The 21,948-nt window shown below is 33.8% G+C and overlaps 1 protein-coding gene across 1 annotated transcript in view; it reads right to left on the bottom strand.

Moving 5' to 3' along the window:
- The window catches only part of LOC127872003 (endonuclease 8-like 3), a 44,765-nt gene extending 30,220 nt beyond the window's left edge, over nt 1-14,545 (bottom strand). Inside the window, 3 exon segments of the mRNA XM_052415383.1 lie at nt 4,085-4,228; nt 4,653-4,771; nt 14,367-14,545. Of these exon segments, the coding sequence (XP_052271343.1) occupies nt 4,085-4,228; nt 4,653-4,771; nt 14,367-14,465 (362 nt within the window). The 5' untranslated portion in view covers nt 14,466-14,545.
- Nucleotides 14,546-21,948: the final 7,403 nt, after the last annotated feature.

The raw sequence follows: 21,948 nt of genomic DNA, 5'->3' as shown, positions 1-21,948 counted from the left end.
CATCAGCAATTCTGTTTAAGCCTTTGGATGCTAAACTGTAGTTCATGTAGTGGAGGACAATAGTTTCATACACAATGACATTAAAATGCCCAATTAAATTAGAATAAATAGAATACTTCTTTTTAATCTTGCAGACCATGGATATATGCAGTATTTGTCATGAATGCATTGACGAATGTACCCCAACAGCCCGTCTTGGTCAAAAGGGATGTCAAACGCTATTTGACATAAGCATTCAAAAAAGGACTTCAGTTGAATGCTGCAACGGGTGACATCGTTCATGTTCAGTGTAGAAAAAAAGTTCACACGGCCTGTCAAGGAGTAGGATATATCTGTCACTAACAATGTGTCACGTGTGTTACCCTCTAATGCTCAGTTTGATTTCTAACAAAATTGTTTATTTTGTGCAAATCAAGCAAAATTTTCTTTACAAACAAACAAGAGATCATGTGATACACATATCCTGTTAGAAGTTTACACTTTCAGGAATCTATTGTAGATGTTTGCAATACAAGGAAAGATGAGGCTCGTCTTTCCCACGTCATTGACCTTCCTGCAGCAGAAGCCATATACCACCAGTCGTGTAGTGTGAACTTCAGGACTGGAAAAGGTATTCCAAAATGTTACAGTAACGATGACAGTGAATCTACATGTGGTGCCAAATGACAGAGAACTCCTAGAAGACCAGAAAACACAGGCAAGGTTGGTGCTTAAGAACATGTGATTAAGATGATAGAATCGGGCAAAAATATGTTGATTGTTGATCTTGTAAACAAAATGTCAGACATTTGTGGGGAAGAAAATGCATATTCTGCAAAATATATGAAATGGAAAATTACTGAACATTTTGGCGAGAGTGTTGTTATAAGAAATTCAGATGGGAAAAGCGATATTGTGACATTGAGACAAACCATCGCAAACATAATTCATGAAATCTACAATGAAGACGTTTCAAATATGTCAGAAGAAGAAAAGAAAAATAATTGAGTCTGCTGCTAAAATAATCAAATATGACATAAATAACATCAAAGAGACAAAAGACTGTTACCCATCTTGTCAAGAGATTGCTTCATTACAGAAGAACTTGGATTATGTGCCACAAACTTTACATGTACAATCTCTATTGAAAATACATGTAGTAATTGGTCCAGGTGAAAACAACCAAAGAAAACTGTTAGCCATAGGTCAAAGTGGATGCAGGGGAGTATCGTGTTCAAATTCCGTAAAACCTACAGAACTGGACTACGATGAAAATGAGACTTGTATGGAATGAAATGTTTGCTAGATTGCCGACATGTAAGTGTACATAGATACAAAGTTTCTCTAATCTTTACTGCTCTGATAGGTACAAACGTCTAACAATTTGTATATTGATTATGCTAAGCAAACAATGATTTGCTACCAAAATGCAACTGATTTCATTTCAGTTAGACTTAATTGATTTATGTTGCTTGTTTTTCATCATATGCATGTGGTAGAGACAATTGATTGATGTTTGGTCATTTATATGTTTGAATATTGTTTGTATACATCTATAAAAGAACTATGTATTACATGATGTGGTTTGAACCTTTGATTTGTCGCTATCAAAATATACTAATATATGTCTATCACTAGAAAGGTTTGTATAAGCCTGACAAAACTATGTCAGAGCAAATTTTTAGTTTGCATAGATAATACATTTGAAATAAACACCGCTTGTTATTGACTATGTAACTAGTTGTGCAGGTGCTATTATTCATAACCTTATTGATAAACGGTTGTTTAAAGCCAACTAGATATATAACATCACAATATTTATTTGTGCCAATAATATAATATACATGTGTATAATTATTCATATATTATTGGGTAACTTTTTTTATTTATATCCTTTTGTTGCAAACATTTATTCAGTGGTCTTGAGTATGTCAATAGTGCACTGTTTAAAAAAAAGAAAATGTATTAGTGGGTGGGGTAATTTGACCCCGAAAATAACAATTTCAAATAAAAAATACGAATATGGCCAGTACAGATTAATCACATTTAATTGTACATTGTTTAGTATAATAAATGTTGCTGTTGTGATGCAAAATAAAAAGTTAATTCATTGTCAATCGTTGTTGTGGACTAATTTTACTAAACCAGTAAGATCACATGAATTTTGCAATAACTTTATCACCCTCTTGTCTAGCACGAAAAAATCTTGTTAATAGAAGCGGGTTCACTTGAGGACTTTTTAACACTGTTACTATATACGTATATGTTGTTGAAAATGCAAAAAGAAATTCTGTTCTAATTAGTTGTAGGTTCGACCCTTTTTTCAGCTAAACTGACTGGACTAATGAGAATTGTGAAAAATATTTCTGCTAGTTAGATGTTCATTAACACATGTACAGTCAAAACTGCCCTAACGGTCACTTGAGAATAACAGTAAATTGCAGACAACAGTCATTCTGGATTCCCCCGACAAAAATCACTCTATATTACACTTGAGAATAACAGTCAATTGTCCATAACGGCCAACGGTCAGTATATTTCACTCCGAAAGTTATGTCTGAACTGAACCCAATGGTCACACATCAGTCGTTTCGAGTCGAAAAAATTAAGGAAAAAACGAAACAGGTGCGCATAATAATAATAATGTGTATACGAAGCAATTATCGGCTGCATTCATAAAGACTGAGAATGAGAGCATGACAAAGTCAATAGATCTTTATTGCTGATATAATGTAAAAACAACACTAAGATGGCGGGTGTTCTTATAAAAAGGCAATAAAAGGATTAGTGATCGTCTGTTCAGGAAAAATATATATTGAATTGCAACTTTTATAACAAACTAAATATTCTTAATAAGATTTTGGCGTCTTTTTCTTTTGAATAAGAACGATACAGATGTACCGTACTTTCGGTTCATGACAGCAAATCAGCTTTTATATTTGTTCATGAAGTGACGTCAATGACACATGCCAATCTTTACTAAAAATTACATCCCAATGATAGTAATACGAGCTCTCGGAGTTAGTGAATGAACGACATGCATCAGTAGACATCAATTCTATTGTTGATAAAGTGATAGATTTTTTTTCAAAATAGTTATGAAATTAAATCAATTTATAAGACATTATTCTGTTTTATTTAATAGAAATTATTGCCTTTGTTTTACACTGTGTGCGAACGACTGGGTGGGATCACGTGGCAATACTACCAACTGACCAACCATCTAAACAAGAGCTGTCAGAGGACAGCGTGCTCGACTATTCAAGTGCTCGACAGTATAACGTAATCCATCATGGAGAGGGGGGGTATAATGTGGGTGTGTGGTCATTTAATAGATGATCTTTCAAAAAAAGGAAAAAGAAAAAAAAAATATTTTTTGGGGGGGGGGATTCTGGGGAGGGCATGGGGGATGGTTGTGGTGGAGTACATTGTGGTATGTCAGGTAAGCGTTGTTTTGTCAAAGTATGAATCAAATGTGATCATAAATAAAGAAGTTATGGCAATTTAAGCAAAATGTTCAATTATCTAAGTATAAAAGGGGCCATAATTCTGTCAAAATGCTTGATACAGTTGTCTGCTCTTGTTTATAGATTGAGATAATGTTGGTAAAGAAGTATGCAAAATATGAAAGCAATATGTCAAAGGACATAAAAAATATTTGAGGTGGTACGCAAACTTTAACATAGATTTATCAATAATATGCATATTCTAAGTATAAAAGGGGCAATAATTCTGTCAAAATGCTTGATACAGTTGTCTGCTCTTGTTTATAGATTGGGGTCATGTTGGTAAAGAAGTATGCAAAATATAAAAGCAATATGTCATAGGACATAGGAAATATTTGGGGTAGTACGCAAACTTTAACATTTGCACGCTTATGCTAACGGGAGCGGGAACGCTAACGCCGGGTGGGTAGGATAGCTCCACTATGTATATTTCATATATAATACCGGGGTAGTCAAGCTAAAAATGGTGATCTGAGAATTATAGCGGTCACTCTTGGACAACGGTCACATTTGCCATTTCCCTTGTCTGACTGCTGTTCTCAGTTTTGACTGTATACTTTAACTTTTGTTAACAACCACAGAAACGTTGAAATTCAAACCTGATTTCTGCTGCGGAGTTTCTAAATGTGAGAAGATCCCCAGACATCTGCAGTTCAAGGGTTGGGGTCTCTGCCTTGCCACCTGACTCACTGTCCACCCGTTGGTTGTTGATGAACGACTGACCAGACATAAGGAAGTGGATCCTTGCAACAGTTATTAATATGAACTGTAGTTAATCATTATGCAAATGCATATTTGGAAAGTTACATACTGACTACTGTTTCAAAGACTAAAACTGTTAACTGTTGTTGAGCCTTAACTGAGTACATGTATACATGTAGTATCCCTTCAATTCAGTAATGTTTTAATTTAAGCGATTAGAACATAAACCTGTTTATTGGATTTAAAGATCCCTAACATTCTAAGAACACATTCTTTCTTTCAGTGTTCTTGTATTGATGTCCGAGAAAGACCCCCTTATATTAAATAAAATCCAAAACCAACCTGTTCCAATTCAGTGAGTGTGCACACAAAAATGGAGATTCAATTTTTCATGACCTTCATAAACTGTGATTTTATAACCCTTTAATATAGTAAACTTAACATAAAAACAGTACTTATTCCTACCGGAGACAAATATCCCCAAATTACATGAAGAGTTCCTTTCCCAGTGTCTGTACATCATCGAGAGATCGTCCAATCAGCTGATGGAACGGGGACTCTCCACTGCTGCCTCTCTTCCTGAACTATATATTATAAATGTTTTTTCAAGAAGGTATTATGGGACTTACTTTAAAACAACACGGGATATAATTTTCAAAGATTCTAATGAATTAAGAGAATAGTATGTTAGTGTCATTGTGCACTTGAATTTGTCTGACTAGCTAAAGAAAGGTTTATATGGCAACATCATAGAAGCAGTATCACAGGAGGACAACTACAAACAGAACAAAATAGACATTTCAATTTGTGTTGTGGATACCTTTCTAAGTGAGATAAACAAAAGATTTAGGGAACTACAATGAAAAGCTGCCATTGGTTTGAAAGGTATTACAGACGAATCGTACCATCACAGCTAGTGGCCTCAACTGATTTAAAGAGAACTTGCTTTCTCCTCAGAGTCAACTGTCAGAGCTGCTAAAGGCTTAGTTGAGAGGTTTCAGTGATGGCAGGGCTCCCTAAAGAAATGTAATGTACAGTTGTATCCAAATATAAGAACTCTTGGGAATATTGTGTGCATTCCATGTTACGTCATATGAATGTGAGAGAATTATCAGTGCTTTAGGATTGGTAAAAACAAAGCTGAGGTCAAGTATGAACCAAGCTCAAATCTTATTGTGCCTACACTCCATTCACCAAGATATTGACATTGTCAGTGTTCTGCCGTCGATGCGCCCTTGCATCATTGGCGCAAAAATAAAATAATTGTCCCCACCCGTTTTCTGTATATGGGTCCGCGGGCACACAGGAATTAGGAATTAAAACTAATCGATTCAATTTGTAAGTCAGTAAAGTAATCGAGTGAATGTGTAACTAGAACGAATTATTTTATTGGACGTGACGTCATTGTGTAGCCAATGCTTAATTTACTTTAATAACACTTTATTGCAATTGTAAGTTGAGATTTTAAGAACCAATCAGCTGAAATCAAGGAAATTTTCACACCTATCAAACTGGCGCAAAGTGACCGGCCGAAGAAAACAAAATCCATTTTAGTTTTTTTCCCCCGGCAAGTAAAATTAGAAAATATGACAATAATAACAACACCTCAACAGAGTATTCCCAGGTCCCAACATCGTTTAGCAATGACAAAAAAGTCTGCCCCTAAATGTACATTCCAAGCAAATTGTCTTTGAAAATTGTCTTGGTCACTGTTTGACAACAACAAAATGACATGCAGTTTGTGCATAAAGCACAAAAAAGAACAAGATTGTTTGTCAGAAACACAATGCCCCCTAATGCGCCGTTGTTGTTTTTTACCTTTGACCTTGAAGGATGACCTTGACCTTTCACCACTCAAAATGTGCAGCTCCATGAGATACACATGACGCCAAATATCAAGTTGCTATCTTCAATATTTCAAAAGTTATTTCAAAACTTTAATGTAAGGTTAAAGTTTTGGTGACAGAATGACACAATGACAGACAGACAGGCCAAAAACAATATACCCCCAATCATTCAATCCGGGGGCATAAAAACACCTTTACTATCGGTAATTCTAATTATCGAACAAGTACTTTGACACGCAATGCTGAGTCCAATGACCATAAATCTGTTCAAAGTTTTGTAAATATGTTAACAATTGTTTGACAGTTAAAAAGTTTTTTAAATGTTCCAGTTTGAATTAGAATGTTACATTCTGTGGACTGGCTGTAATAAGAAATCAAGCAAATTTAAGTAAAGAGTGCAAGTAAAAGGTAATTAGTTTCTGAAAATTTAATTCTGCTACAAATATATGTCTGTGTCCCCAGATTTTTCCTTTTTGTCCCCACTTTTTTAACTCTAAAGGGTCCCTGTCCCCAACAGTAAAGATTCACGGCAGAACACTGCATAGTTTATCAAGCAGGTTGTGAGAGACTTTGCTAGGAAGAATACTAGCCCTTGCTGACCTCATGTTGGAGTTTTAGGCGATTGTGATAGTAAGTTATTCAGTGTTGATGATAGTGGAAGTAAAACTGTGTAGATGATAACATTTTATTGTGAATTTAATTTGAAACTTAAGGGGAGGTTTCAACTCAAAGAGTGGTGGGAATTTCAAACCAATATTAAAAGCTTCAGATTTCAGACAGGTGCTGATTTTCTTGTTATGTTACATAATATTATATAATGTTATATTGTATATAACAAAATAAGGTTTAAATGAGCATTCAAAGTACAAAATTCAAGCAAAAAATAAGGGAGGGTTTACCCTTCCCAGTTTGACCCCCCAGCGAAAAAATCCTGCTACCGCCCAGGTACATGTACACCTGGATCGTAGGGCCATAATTTTTGCGTTTAAGCTATCTTGGCCCGTCTTATGAAGGTCTTTGTGTAGGTTTCTCACAATTGATATATAACTAATTAATTTCATTGTGCGCATAACATGATGGTACACATTTTTTAAAGTTCCAATTTTCCTTGTTCAGTCGGGTTTTGAAAAGGTTCACATTATTTGAAGAAAATTCTTCACTCAGACTGTTCCAAAATGAAATAGTTCTAATTGAGAATGAATTTAATTTGATGTTCTTCTTGCACTTTGGCGTTTGGAGTTTCAAGGAATGACCACGCAAATCATTTTGTGAAAGGGAGAACAGTTTGTCCCATTTCAGACTGTCAATATTGTGATTGGATTTTAACAATTGGATCATATCAGCTCTATCACTTCTATACTCCAAGGTGACAAGACCAAGTTCCTTCAATCTCTTAGTTTAAGGAAGGTGAAACAAGTTTGGCACAATTTTGGAAGCTCTTCGTTGAATATCTTCAATTTTCTTAATATGTTTTTTCAAATGTGGAGATCATACACTAGATCCATATTCAAATGTGGGTCGAACAAGCAATTTGTATAAATGATAAAACATGTCCTTGTCAAGATATTCAAATGTTTGGTGAATCAATCCTAGAATTCTTTGTGCTTTACATGTGATATTAGAAATATGTTGATCTTAATTGAGCTTATTATCAAAAGTTATTCCCAAATCTTTCTCATTTGTCACAGATTCAACATAAACAAAATTTCCATCCTTCTCTCTCATAGAGTATCTGAACACTTCGTCTTCATTACTTCCTATGTGCATGACCTTACATTTATCGGCATTAAAGGACAATTTCCACTTTTCACTCCAGTCACAAAGTTTGTTAAGATCAGCCTGAAGCTTTTCAAACTCTTCAATGTTGGAACTTGTGAATATAATTTAGTATCATCAGCAAAGATTTTCACGATTCCAGAGACAACATCAGGCAAGTCATTGATAAAGCAGAGAAATAGAATTGGACGTAGTACACTTCCTTGGGGTACTCCACTTACTACATCAGCCCATGAAGAAACAGATGAACCAACCAGTAGGCACTGTATCCTGTTAAGTAAAAAGTCTTCAACCAGTTGAAAAGTTGACCGACCTACCATTCCCAATTTTTTCAGCTTAAACAGCAGCAAATCATGAGATACATGTACACGGTCAAACGCCTTGGCAAAATCAAGATAAATAATATCCATTGGTACTCAGAGTCTTGCATATTTGCCCATTCATCAAAAATTTCTAGAAGCTGAATAACACAAGAACGTCCTGACATGAAACCATATTGAGCAACTGCAAAAAGTCTGTTGGAAACCATATGAACTGTTAATCTTTCTCTAATCACTTTTTCCCAAAGCTTGCATACAACTGATGGTAAACTAACAGGTCTATAGTTTGATGGGTCTTTTTTGTTTCCTTTTTGAAAATAGGCGACACAATGGCCTTCCTCCAATCATCTCGAATAACTCTTTCATTCAATGATTTGTTGAAAAGCAATGTTAATGGTTTAACCAACTCATTTGTAGCTTCACTAAGCACTTTAGGATGAATACAGTCCTGGTGACTTTTCTGGGTTTATTAACTTTATCACTTTTAAAACCTCAATTTCACTAAAACTTATTTGATTTAAAATTTCAATGTCATCCATGACCTCTATGTGTTCTCCTGTTTATCTCTGCTTTCACAAATACACTGCTGAAAAAAGTGTCGAGTAAAATGGCCTTTTCTTCATTAGTTTCTGCCTCTGAATCATCAGGCTTGATCAATGCACTGATGGTGTCTTTAGTTTTCCTTTTGGAGTTCACATACCTCCACTGGAGGATCCAGAAGGACTTATAATTGTTTTTAACTTCTGAAGCTATTTTCTTCTCGTAAGATTTTTTTTACTATATTTTATTGTCTTTAATGTAAATGGTGATCTGGAGTATTTGTACATTTTCCAATACTTGTTTTTCTTATGTATTGCTAATCTAGCGTTTTTATCCAACCACAATGGTGACTGTGCACAACGAATATTTTCAATGTTACGATTTGACTTAAATAGAATATGTTTGGATGTTACCTCTGCAATAGTAGTTTTAAAACATGCATGCCCCTCCCCCCCCCATATGGGCTGTCAATTGTAGTGGCAGCCATTGTGTGAATACGTTTTTGGCACTGTGACCTTGACCTTTGACCTAGTGACCTGAAAGTCAATAGGGGTCATCTGCGAGTCATGATCAATGTACCTATGAAGTTTCATGATCCTAGGCATAAGCGTTCTTGAGTTATCATCTGGAAACCATATTTCTAAGTTGAGTCACCGTGACCTTGACCTTTGACCTAGTGATCTGAAAATCAATAGGGGTCATCTGCGAGTCATGATCAATGTACCTATGAAGTTTCATAATCCTAGGCATAAGCATTCTTGAGTGATCATCCGGGTACCATCTGATGGACGGACATACGGACGGACCGACATGTGCAAAACAATATACCCCCTCTTCTTTGAAGGGGGGGCATAAAAATGTCCATGCACTGTTTGTATCTCTGTTAGTAAATGATAAGTCCCAGTCCACAGAAGACAGATAAGCCCTAATACTTTCATAGTCGCCCTTGATATATTGACGCCTTTCTTGTTGTTCTGATAGATCATCCGTAAATAAGCACAGTTTGCAGCACACAACAGAATGATCACTTTAACCAATGGGCGATGTCACAACAACTGAGTTATCCAGTACTGTATATTCATCGGTAGTGAATAAAAGATCCAGACAGCTGGGATTATGACCCTCTCTAAAACGCGTACATTCCTTTACATGCTGATGCAGAAAACAATCCAATACTGAGTCAAAAATTTGATGACCATCTGAGTAAATGGCATAGTTGTCCAATAAATGTCTTTAAAATAAAAATCTCCCATAATAACATTATGTGAATATTTTAATTTACAGACTTTGTTGATTAATTCAAACAGTCTTAAGTTGTTGGCACAATTAGAGTTGGGACTCCTGTAAATCATTCCAATTAAAATATTGTCTTTTGCTTTTAGTTTCAAATCACACCAAACATGTTAAGCAAATTGAATTGAATCCAATGCAGCAACACTTGAAGCTTTCAGTATTTTTTTTTACTAATAACAGAACAACCCTGCTTCCATCTGTAATTGGACAAAATACATCATAGCCAGAAAATTTAATGTCATTTACACTCAGCTTCTCATGTGCAAATTTGGGAAAAACTTCACATATACAAAAAACATCTGGATTTTCATTCGCTAAGAATGCTTCCAACTCTGCAACCTTATTTGACAAACTGTCAATGTTTATAAAGCCAATTATTAATGAATTCACAAATGAACTTTTCGTACTTACATTTACATTTGTTTTGTCTGTACTAATGCTCTAATCAGATGTCTCAGTTACAAATGACACAATACCATCTGTTCTTTCAGTTAAAAAAGATAAATCAGAAGGTAATGAAGAACAATTAACGTTAGAACTATTAAACTGTTTAACATTAACTGTGTTGAACAATAAATCCTCTAGTTGGCATTCTCGTCCCCTGCTGCCTCTGTGCGGGTAACTTTTGGTAGCTCAACTATTTTATCTCTTTTTATTCCCCAATTCCTATTAGGGTCATCCTTCCTCTTAATTGTCAACTCTTTCCTTAATACACATGTACACGATTAATTCTCTTTGTCTAACAGTAACGTCCCTTCCAATCCCTACTTTGCTGAATCCTTCATGTTTTTCATACGAAATGCTAGTTCTGGCTACCATAACCTTTAAACGTCGCTTTTTATGATTTTTGACTGGCGGGACTTTATACAGGTCTGTCAATACTATGTATCGTGTAATTTCCTGTTATCGAACAGCACCTATTAGCGGACGTTTTGTTGTGGTTCTGTATGCACATGTGCAAAAGTGCGCATGACGTCACATTGATAAACAAATGGTCGCACATGAAGTCCATGACCTACTTGCCTACTTAGCTTGAAACAAATGCGCCAAAAACAGGTTAAAGGAATGCATTTATTTTTATTTACACCGTTTGATGTGTTTTTTGCTATTACTTTTTGAATGCATTTATCAAAGCGTGCATTTATACACCAAAAAGCATATTTCCGTTTGCAATTTTGATTGCAGCAGACGCAGATTTTTTTCGCCGAGTCTGGGTCACGTGATAGTCATGTGACTTTGTATATACTGGAATGGTATTTATGAAGTGTCGGGTAATAGGTCATGTTTACATCGGCCGCCATTTAGTTTTGTCTGCTAGAGGTGACAATAATCAGGGAATCATTGTTATGAATTCTTGAAGGTAGTTTGCTGGAAAACTTTACAGATAATTCATTCAATGATTGAACAGTTAGTCATTTGTTTTAACAAAATGTTTTTGTCATTTTAAGTGTTTCAATTTTAAGGTAATTTAAGGTAATTTCTTAGGTGTTCGATAAATGGTTCGTCCACCATAAACTGTACGCTTAAGTTTCTTTAGCTAACGAAATGCATTTCTGAGGATTATACCTCTTATATCCCTACTTTTGATTGTAACGGTCTGACCTTCACTGATTTGTTGTTAAATTTTACTAGTCTTGCAGAGCTCCAGATAAGGTTTTGTGAAATTCTTACATTACTACCAGATTTTCAAAAAGAATTCGTAACTCTGAAATTTTATTCTTAATGTTACTACTCAGTTTTGGAAAATAATTCTTTACTTTTTTTAATGACCTAAAAATAAATAATAATGGTTATTTTCATGCAAAAAATAAAAAATAAACATACTAGTAACTTTATTCATTCGAGTTCAACAGTGTCTATTCATTATTATACAATTTTGTTTTCAAATACCTTTATATGCCCAAACTGTGCTTAGATTGCATGCCTTCGATAAATGTTTACATATTTCACAATTAAAGCGGGTCTCCCATTCAATCTTTTCAACGATTAGCCACGGGAATTGTCCCTTCCACTCGTTCAATGTTTTTTTTGTTTGTTGTGTCGTGTTTTTTTGTTAGCTTTTCCGACTGTGTCGACAACTGACCATACAACATCGTATAAGATCTTTTCTATAATGTGTTTCTTAACACTCAACTTCGGCTCACTTTGCTTACAATATGTTAAAAGCGTGTTTTTGCACGCTTTGCAGTTTTTTAGGACGCTCTCTGGGCGCCACCATTGTTTTTTGACAGATAGACTGTACACGCCGCTTTTATTGGAAAAAAATGCGCTTTGTTAAACAAACCCGATAACCATTCTATATAAGCACCGAAAAGATCTTTAATATGCGAAAAGAACTCAATAAAAATCGATACGAACCCATGTAAAAATAATATTCGTAATTTGATTTTGTAATTCTTAATGGTACAAGATTTTAAAATAAATACGTAACGGACTTGAAAATAATTCGTAATTACGAAAATACGACCCTTATCTGGAGCTCTGTCTTGTAATAGATGATGCTTCAACATGCCCAATTGCACCTAGTAACCCTAAAACTTCTTCAAGAATTGATTTTAACGTATCTTTATAGACGAGTTAACGCGTGACGTCACACGCACCTGCAAAGTTTAGACTCCGCCCACTGGTTGGCAAAAAGAGGTGGAATTCATATAGGCGCATATAGAGAAGGTTGACATAATCATCGTTTTTATTGATAATCATGAACTGTATCAAATATAATTTTACTATTTATGTCTGAATAAAACATAAGCATGCGTGGAAATTCATTTTAGGAACGATTATGTTGTTGTTATTATTTGTTTTTACTATAAACGAGCTCTGGAGTGGAACACTATCTACGAGCTCGGTATGTGGTTACCACAAAAATCTCTACTAAACGCATCTTCACGTCCATTTTAGATACAAAATTTCAGAAATGAAAATTCTTTTAGAATAAATTAAATTTAATGAAAGAACACAAATAAGGATGAAAACAAACAACAAATAGATCGCTTTTTGTTCGCAACATATAGTAACTGATTTTAACCTTAATATATCTGTACAAACTTGTTACACAACAAATAAATTCATAAATCTAATTGTTCTATTTAATTGTGCACACCAATTTTGACACTTTTGTTTCAGCATTTCTAACCTGGTGTTTAATTGCACCGTTGTTCGTCACAAGCATATTATCTCGTTATGATCGGAGACTGCCCAGACAATTTCACAGAAAACATGCCGGTGTCATAAACATAGGGACATATACTTTAATTGGGTCCCTGCATAGACCACATGTGGCAGACTTTATGATACCTCCATGTCATCTCTTGGCATATTGAGCAGTCATAATGAGCAAGCCAAATATTAAAGCCAAAATACGTAACATATTTGCTTTAATAAATAATTTAACATATTTAAAAAAAGAAGATATTTGTCCGAAACGGATTAACAGGAACATGTGTATTTATATGTTAGCCAGTTTAATCATAATAATACAGTGCTTTATAACTTTAAATTTAAAATATTGTGCAATATTACTGCTACACAATTGATGTATTTAACGCGGCTACCGGCAAATGTAAACTCGGCAATTTAGTGTAAAGATTGTACGTTCTTGCAGTGCACGTAACACCATCATGAAACCAAGCAATCACAATGGATAAACACTATTTGCGTAAAATAAATTAAATAAATATATATATTTATCATAAAATGCTAGATTGTTACATGTATCACTCCTTATTACTTGTTAAGAGATTTCAATATGCATGCAAAGACAGTTCAATTTGCACAAGATGCAGGTTTTATTTCCATTTGTATATTAAAATTCATTAATATTGTAATTCAATGGAAACGAAACGAAAATTCATTCTATGGAAAAGAAAATTACCACAACATTTAACGATTGTAATGTATTCCGTTTTTTATGGCTTTGTTTTATAATTGATTAAATGCGTCTTTTATAATACACTTTCGATCGCTGATGAACAATAACAATATCCACACCGTTTATAGTTATAATCAAATTAATATATGTTTTATAAGTTTTGAAATATCATTTTTAAAGTCTTACTATAAAAAAGAATACGGCTTATTTATTGTTTTGTTGTGTGGTATTGTCAATATTTAGTCTTCCGACCACGTTTACTTTTATGCTAATAACTCATTTGTATTTTTATGAAGAGGAAATTATATATATATGAAAATACATTTATTGGTACTAAATATGATATATTTGCACTGTTGTTTAAGAGTTGTAAAGTTTATTTCGGATTTTTTATCGTTTAATTGACTTAACAAAAGCCCTTTATAAATGCTTTACGTGACTGTAACCAGTGTTTTTGCCAACCAGTCAGTGCGCATGCGCGGAAAATCCCGAATGTAAACAATAACAATTAACTCGTCTATTAGCGTTGTACCTTTTCAACAGAATTTCCACTGACATCTTTAACTGTCTGCTTCAGAAGTTTCGCTTTTATTTTGATCCCTTTTAATTTACACCCCGGACCTTCAACCATTTCCAATAACCAACAACTGTATTATGAAATCAAACAAAACTGAAATTTGTAATCAGAGTTTCCCGCAATTATTATTCCACAAATAATATTTATTGTTATTACAGCTATGGGACATCACTATTCTGCGGCCACTGCGGCCATATCTGCGGCGCTAAATGCGGCCGTTCTGCGGGCAAAATAGAGTGCGGTATCATTGATTTATTGATTGATAAGATGATAAGATCTACCCACAGGAACAATAAACACTGTTCCTGCTACCACTTTCAATGCTTCCACATACTGTTTTTGTTTTATAGTTAATTTTTTATTTATTTTATATTTGCTGTATCAACTAACTATGTACATACGGTTTTGTTATTTTCCATACGGTAATACGGATAAGTGAGGAGTGTAGAATTTTGCAAAAGTAAAGTATTATATTTGTACATAATTTATAAAAAGAAATATAACGAAATGATACACGTGATGATTTATAATTTTGTTAAGTGCGCGCGCCATTGAACGATGAGTTAAGCGAGAGATGCGAATTAAATTACACGTAATTAAAAAACTGATACTATTCTGTCAGCTTGATTTATAAATCATGTTCCATCGCGCCAATGTATTCATTGTTTCATGAAATTGTGTATAAAAGCAAAACGATTGAAATTATGCCAGAAACTCAACTTTTCACATTAAATGACCTTTATGATAACGCCAGCAGACCCGAATGAATACATTTTATTTATTCCAATCAGGTAAATAACAATGATAATAATAAAACAGGGGAAGTCTACACTGTGTATTAGCAACCTGCTATGGTGATCCCTATCGTATCAGCTCAATACACAGGCACGTGGCTACTGTACTGGAAAAATGGATTTACTGCCAACATAACTAATTTAATTCATTTCCAAATTGTTGTGTACATTTAAAATTAACAACGAGAATGGATCCACATCACCGTTGCACATTTTTATTAAGCTCACAGTTGTTTAAATAGAGATAGCATAAATAAAGACGGTGCTAATAAAGTGTTGATGTTGATATTAAGAAATAGGATCCATTTTCGCATGACACTGGCTATATAGCATGTAGTCTTATATAAATAAGACACATTTAAGGCATGGGTAAAATATATATAAGACACATTTGAATATTTCATTTCTTAAAAAAAAAATAAGCACGTAGTCACATATAAATAAGAAACATTAAATACACAGAAAAAAGACACACGTGCATCTTTCATTTCTTAAAAAAAATGTGAATCTGAAGAAATACATTTATTACTGACACGTTATTCTACAAGTCGACAGGCAACATAAGTTCAAAGAGGGTACCACAATTAAATAAGATCCATCTTCGATTGATACTGGTTGTATAGCAAGTAGTCCGTTGGCCGCTAATTTGTGAAAACAAATGAGTCGCAAATTCTTCAGAAATGCAAGCTTTCAATAATTGTGAAAAAACGATGCGTGAAATTTCCCAATTGTGAAATTTATTTTTTCATGATGAAATGTAGTAAATGCAAGTTTATAAAATTTATTTAATCCTACAATACTTGGAATTTCCATAACATTTGTATTTAATGATTTATTAATATTTGTAAGTACCGGTAAATATTTCGTTTCATTCAAATCTAATCATAATTTGTGTATTTTCCTAACCGATCAAAATTGATTATTCAACCCATAAAATCGAAAAGAACCTTTCCATGAATCTAAAAGCGATGTTATTGATATTTATATGATTGGCCGGCTCATGTATAAGACCCGCCTTTTTCCTGACGTAATCAAGAAATGTAGCCAATTGCGATTTATTGCACTTAAATTATGACTCACCTTCATCGCACATGAAAAAAGAGGCGTTTGCATTTTATGCAAACTAGTACAGCGCAATGATCAGCAAAAATCGTTGAGTTAATATTTCATATGATGCGTAAGAGCGTAAAATAAATCAATGTAGCTCATAGGGCCTACATGTCGAAAACACACTTGAAATCAGAACACATGTACAATAATGATTCATATTATGTATGTTTTCAATAATGTCGATTTAGTTTTTTCAACTTCTTTTATCCGGAAATTTAAATATCACCTACCATTAAAATGAAATAATGGCCCTTGGATTATTGTTTCAATGTACATGTATAAGATTAATTTTTGTGAACGCATCTCCTCTTGAAATTTCAATGGATTTTCATTCAAACTCATGGTCATTCTTCATGGCGACATGCAGTTGTGCGTTAATGCGGGAAGTTATATATTTCCTATTATTTACGAAGTTATGGCCCTTGGAATATGTGCCTCTTTTAACCCCAATTGTACAGGGAGCTGTCGGACTCTACCTAATTCCCCCATATAGAGGCTATATACTTATGTGTTAAGTTAATTCATGATAACAATTCACTGTCTCAGTAAAACGGCTTTTCTAACACGGCACGTGACTTGTTTTCTACATGCAACGAAGGAAAACTACCGTTGGTTATTCTGCAACAAACCGCGGGCGAAGACAAATGTTTTGAAAACAGTTCTGGAAATTCCATGAATATGGTCATTAAAATGCACGTCCGCGTACTGCAGATCACTTCAACCAAAATAGTAGTAAACTGTCGTGCTTCGTTCATATAATGTATTTGTGTTATGGTTATTTCCCTTTTATTTGAATCAATAAGCAAAATATGTGTGGTTTAATTACAGCGCATCGGAACTCCAAACCGTTGGTTATTACCGCAATAACCAACGCTTACACGTCGATTATTTCTTAATTACCGTCAAATACAGAATGTATATTAAAAATAAAGTTTTCATTAAGGAATGTATTTATGTTTCCTAATTAATAAAGAACACAATAATTTATATGTTCAATAAGATGGAGAACGTAATTTTGATCGGGGCAATTTAAGTGATAATGTTATTGTATTATATCATAAAATATCCATGTCGATGTTCGGCAAATATGATAATCTTCTAAACAAATATAGAATATCAGAACAATACTACGGAATTCCCATTACATGTAATTTTTTAAAGATCGATTGTGTATATTTGTTAATACTTACATTGAATTATAAATGAGTTTAATCCGTATCAACTCGCTTTTCAACTATGTTTCTGTTTCTTGATTTCTTTTCATTCGCATTGTTAAGTCGTAAAAATAAACACCATAATAAACACCATAGAAACGTCATTATTACCATCATGTTTCTTGATATTATTTAGTATGAGTATATCACGCTGTACTTTTTGGTTTGTTCTTTAAGTTAATGTAATTCAGCGGTTTGTGTATAATATAAGAAAGTTGCATTATTAGAAATTATACTTACGCTTGTCCGTATTTAAGCATTTTCCAACCTACCCATCTCTTATCTAGCTATTTCCAATTAGAAAATTTGTTGTCATTAATAATAATTATAAAAAAAATGTTAATCAATTATTATTTTGTGTAATTTAAAGTGATATTATGGGCATTTTGCACTGTTGAATTGAGCTGAAAAGAATTAACAGGTCAAAAGAGTTGGTTAAAATGTGGTTCCTGATCAATTATCTGCAACTCATCTTGCTACCAGTTGTTTATTAAAATATATTTTATATTCGATATTCTTACGTGACCCACCCAGTCTTGTAAGCAGAAATGATCCGTAAAACAAAAGTGTGTCTTTGTGTCGTATGAACGAATCTGCACCAAAACTAAATTTAGGTTCAAATCGTACATGCATGATCAGTTGTCAAACGAAAGTACGGTTGATATTCAAATGCATTAAATTTCTCTTTCCGGTAAATTGTTTTAGTATGTTGATGCGTCATTATTAAATATAAGTGTATATGAAGTGAAAACACCAAAAATAAACAACGGTTGCGATAGCCACCTATAAACTGTTAGATGTCCATAATATCACTTTAAACAATAATAATTATTTAAAAAAATAAAACAAAATGTCAATCAATTATTATTTTGTGTAATTTAAACAAGTTGTACATTTTTTGTAAGTGTGTTCTTGTACTGTTTTTATATTAATAGAATAGCTTGAAAAAATATATTTCTTAAGATTTAAGTATTTTAAGTAGATCTATTACAATAATAAACTTTCATGAGTAATATCATGTCAATTAACATTCCAATTCTTATTTATAAAATACTCTAACATTCATTCCATTCTTGAGTGATCATCCGGGTACCATCTGATGGACGGACATACGGACGGACCGACATGTGCAAAACAATATACCCCCTCTTCTTTGAAGGGGGGGCATAAAAATGTCCATGCACTGTTTGTATCTCTGTTAGTAAATGATAAGTCCCAGTCCACAGAAGACAGATAAGCCCTAATACTTTCATAGTCGCCCTTGATATATTGACGCCTTTCTTGTTGTTCTGATAGATCATCCGTAAATAAGCACAGTTTGCAGCACACAACAGAATGATCACTTTAACCAATGGGCGATGTCACAACAACTGAGTTATCCAGTACTGTATATTCATCGGTAGTGAATAAAAGATCCAGACAGCTGGGATTATGACCCTCTCTAAAACGCGTACATTCCTTTACATGCTGATGCAGAAAACAATCCAATACTGAGTCAAAAATTTGATGACCATCTGAGTAAATGGCATAGTTGTCCAATAAATGTCTTTAAAATAAAAATCTCCCATAATAACATTATGTGAATATTTTAATTTACAGACTTTGTTGATTAATTCAAACAGTCTTAAGTTGTTGGCACAATTAGAGTTGGGACTCCTGTAAATCATTCCAATTAAAATATTGTCTTTTGCTTTTAGTTTCAAATCACACCAAACATGTTAAGCAAATTGAATTGAATCCAATGCAGCAACACTTGAAGCTTTCAGTATTTTTTTTTACTAATAACAGAACAACCCTGCTTCCATCTGTAATTGGACAAAATACATCATAGCCAGAAAATTTAATGTCATTTACACTCAGCTTCTCATGTGCAAATTTGGGAAAAACTTCACATATACAAAAAACATCTGGATTTTCATTCGCTAAGAATGCTTCCAACTCTGCAACCTTATTTGACAAACTGTCAATGTTTATAAAGCCAATTATTAATGAATTCACAAATGAACTTTTCGTACTTACATTTACATTTGTTTTGTCTGTACTAATGCTCTAATCAGATGTCTCAGTTACAAATGACACAATACCATCTGTTCTTTCAGTTAAAAAAGATAAATCAGAAGGTAATGAAGAACAATTAACGTTAGAACTATTAAACTGTTTAACATTAACTGTGTTGAACAATAAATCCTCTAGTTGGCATTCTCGTCCCCTGCTGCCTCTGTGCGGGTAACTTTTGGTAGCTCAACTATTTTATCTCTTTTTATTCCCCAATTCCTATTAGGGTCATCCTTCCTCTTAATTGTCAACTCTTTCCTTAATACACATGTACACGATTAATTCTCTTTGTCTAACAGTAACGTCCCTTCCAATCCCTACTTTGCTGAATCCTTCATGTTTTTCATACGAAATGCTAGTTCTGGCTACCATAACCTTTAAACGTCGCTTTTTATGATTTTTGACTGGCGGGACTTTATACAGGTCTGTCAATACTATGTATCGTGTAATTTCCTGTTATCGAACAGCACCTATTAGCGGACGTTTTGTTGTGGTTCTGTATGCACATGTGCAAAAGTGCGCATGACGTCACATTGATAAACAAATGGTCGCACATGAAGTCCATGACCTACTTGCCTACTTAGCTTGAAACAAATGCGCCAAAAACAGGTTAAAGGAATGCATTTATTTTTATTTACACCGTTTGATGTGTTTTTTGCTATTACTTTTTGAATGCATTTATCAAAGCGTGCATTTATACACCAAAAAGCATATTTCCGTTTGCAATTTTGATTGCAGCAGACGCAGATTTTTTTCGCCGAGTCTGGGTCACGTGATAGTCATGTGACTTTGTATATACTGGAATGGTATTTATGAAGTGTCGGGTAATAGGTCATGTTTACATCGGCCGCCATTTAGTTTTGTCTGCTAGAGGTGACAATAATCAGGGAATCATTGTTATGAATTCTTGAAGGTAGTTTGCTGGAAAACTTTACAGATAATTCATTCAATGATTGAACAGTTAGTCATTTGTTTTAACAAAATGTTTTTGTCATTTTAAGTGTTTCAATTTTAAGGTAATTTAAGGTAATTTCTTAGGTGTTCGATAAATGGTTCGTCCACCATAAACTGTACGCTTAAGTTTCTTTAGCTAACGAAATGCATTTCTGAGGATTATACCTCTTATATCCCTACTTTTGATTGTAACGGTCTGACCTTCACTGATTTGTTGTTAAATTTTACTAGTCTTGCAGAGCTCCAGATAAGGTTTTGTGAAATTCTTACATTACTACCAGATTTTCAAAAAGAATTCGTAACTCTGAAATTTTATTCTTAATGTTACTACTCAGTTTTGGAAAATAATTCTTTACTTTTTTTAATGACCTAAAAATAAATAATAATGGTTATTTTCATGCAAAAAATAAAAAATAAACATACTAGTAACTTTATTCATTCGAGTTCAACAGTGTCTATTCATTATTATACAATTTTGTTTTCAAATACCTTTATATGCCCAAACTGTGCTTAGATTGCATGCCTTCGATAAATGTTTACATATTTCACAATTAAAGCGGGTCTCCCATTCAATCTTTTCAACGATTAGCCACGGGAATTGTCCCTTCCACTCGTTCAATGTTTTTTTTGTTTGTTGTGTCGTGTTTTTTTGTTAGCTTTTCCGACTGTGTCGACAACTGACCATACAACATCGTATAAGATCTTTTCTATAATGTGTTTCTTAACACTCAACTTCGGCTCACTTTGCTTACAATATGTTAAAAGCGTGTTTTTGCACGCTTTGCAGTTTTTTAGGACGCTCTCTGGGCGCCACCATTGTTTTTTGACAGATAGACTGTACACGCCGCTTTTATTGGAAAAAAATGCGCTTTGTTAAACAAACCCGATAACCATTCTATATAAGCACCGAAAAGATCTTTAATATGCGAAAAGAACTCAATAAAAATCGATACGAACCCATGTAAAAATAATATTCGTAATTTGATTTTGTAATTCTTAATGGTACAAGATTTTAAAATAAATACGTAACGGACTTGAAAATAATTCGTAATTACGAAAATACGACCCTTATCTGGAGCTCTGTCTTGTAATAGATGATGCTTCAACATGCCCAATTGCACCTAGTAACCCTAAAACTTCTTCAAGAATTGATTTTAACGTATCTTTATAGACGAGTTAACGCGTGACGTCACACGCACCTGCAAAGTTTAGACTCCGCCCACTGGTTGGCAAAAAGAGGTGGAATTCATATAGGCGCATATAGAGAAGGTTGACATAATCATCGTTTTTATTGATAATCATGAACTGTATCAAATATAATTTTACTATTTATGTCTGAATAAAACATAAGCATGCGTGGAAATTCATTTTAGGAACGATTATGTTGTTGTTATTATTTGTTTTTACTAT

This window comes from Dreissena polymorpha, chromosome 1 (genome assembly GCF_020536995.1).
Source record: "Dreissena polymorpha isolate Duluth1 chromosome 1, UMN_Dpol_1.0, whole genome shotgun sequence".
Lineage (NCBI taxonomy): Eukaryota > Metazoa > Mollusca > Bivalvia > Myida > Dreissenidae > Dreissena > Dreissena polymorpha.
This window is presented reverse-complemented; position numbering and strand designations above follow the sequence as displayed.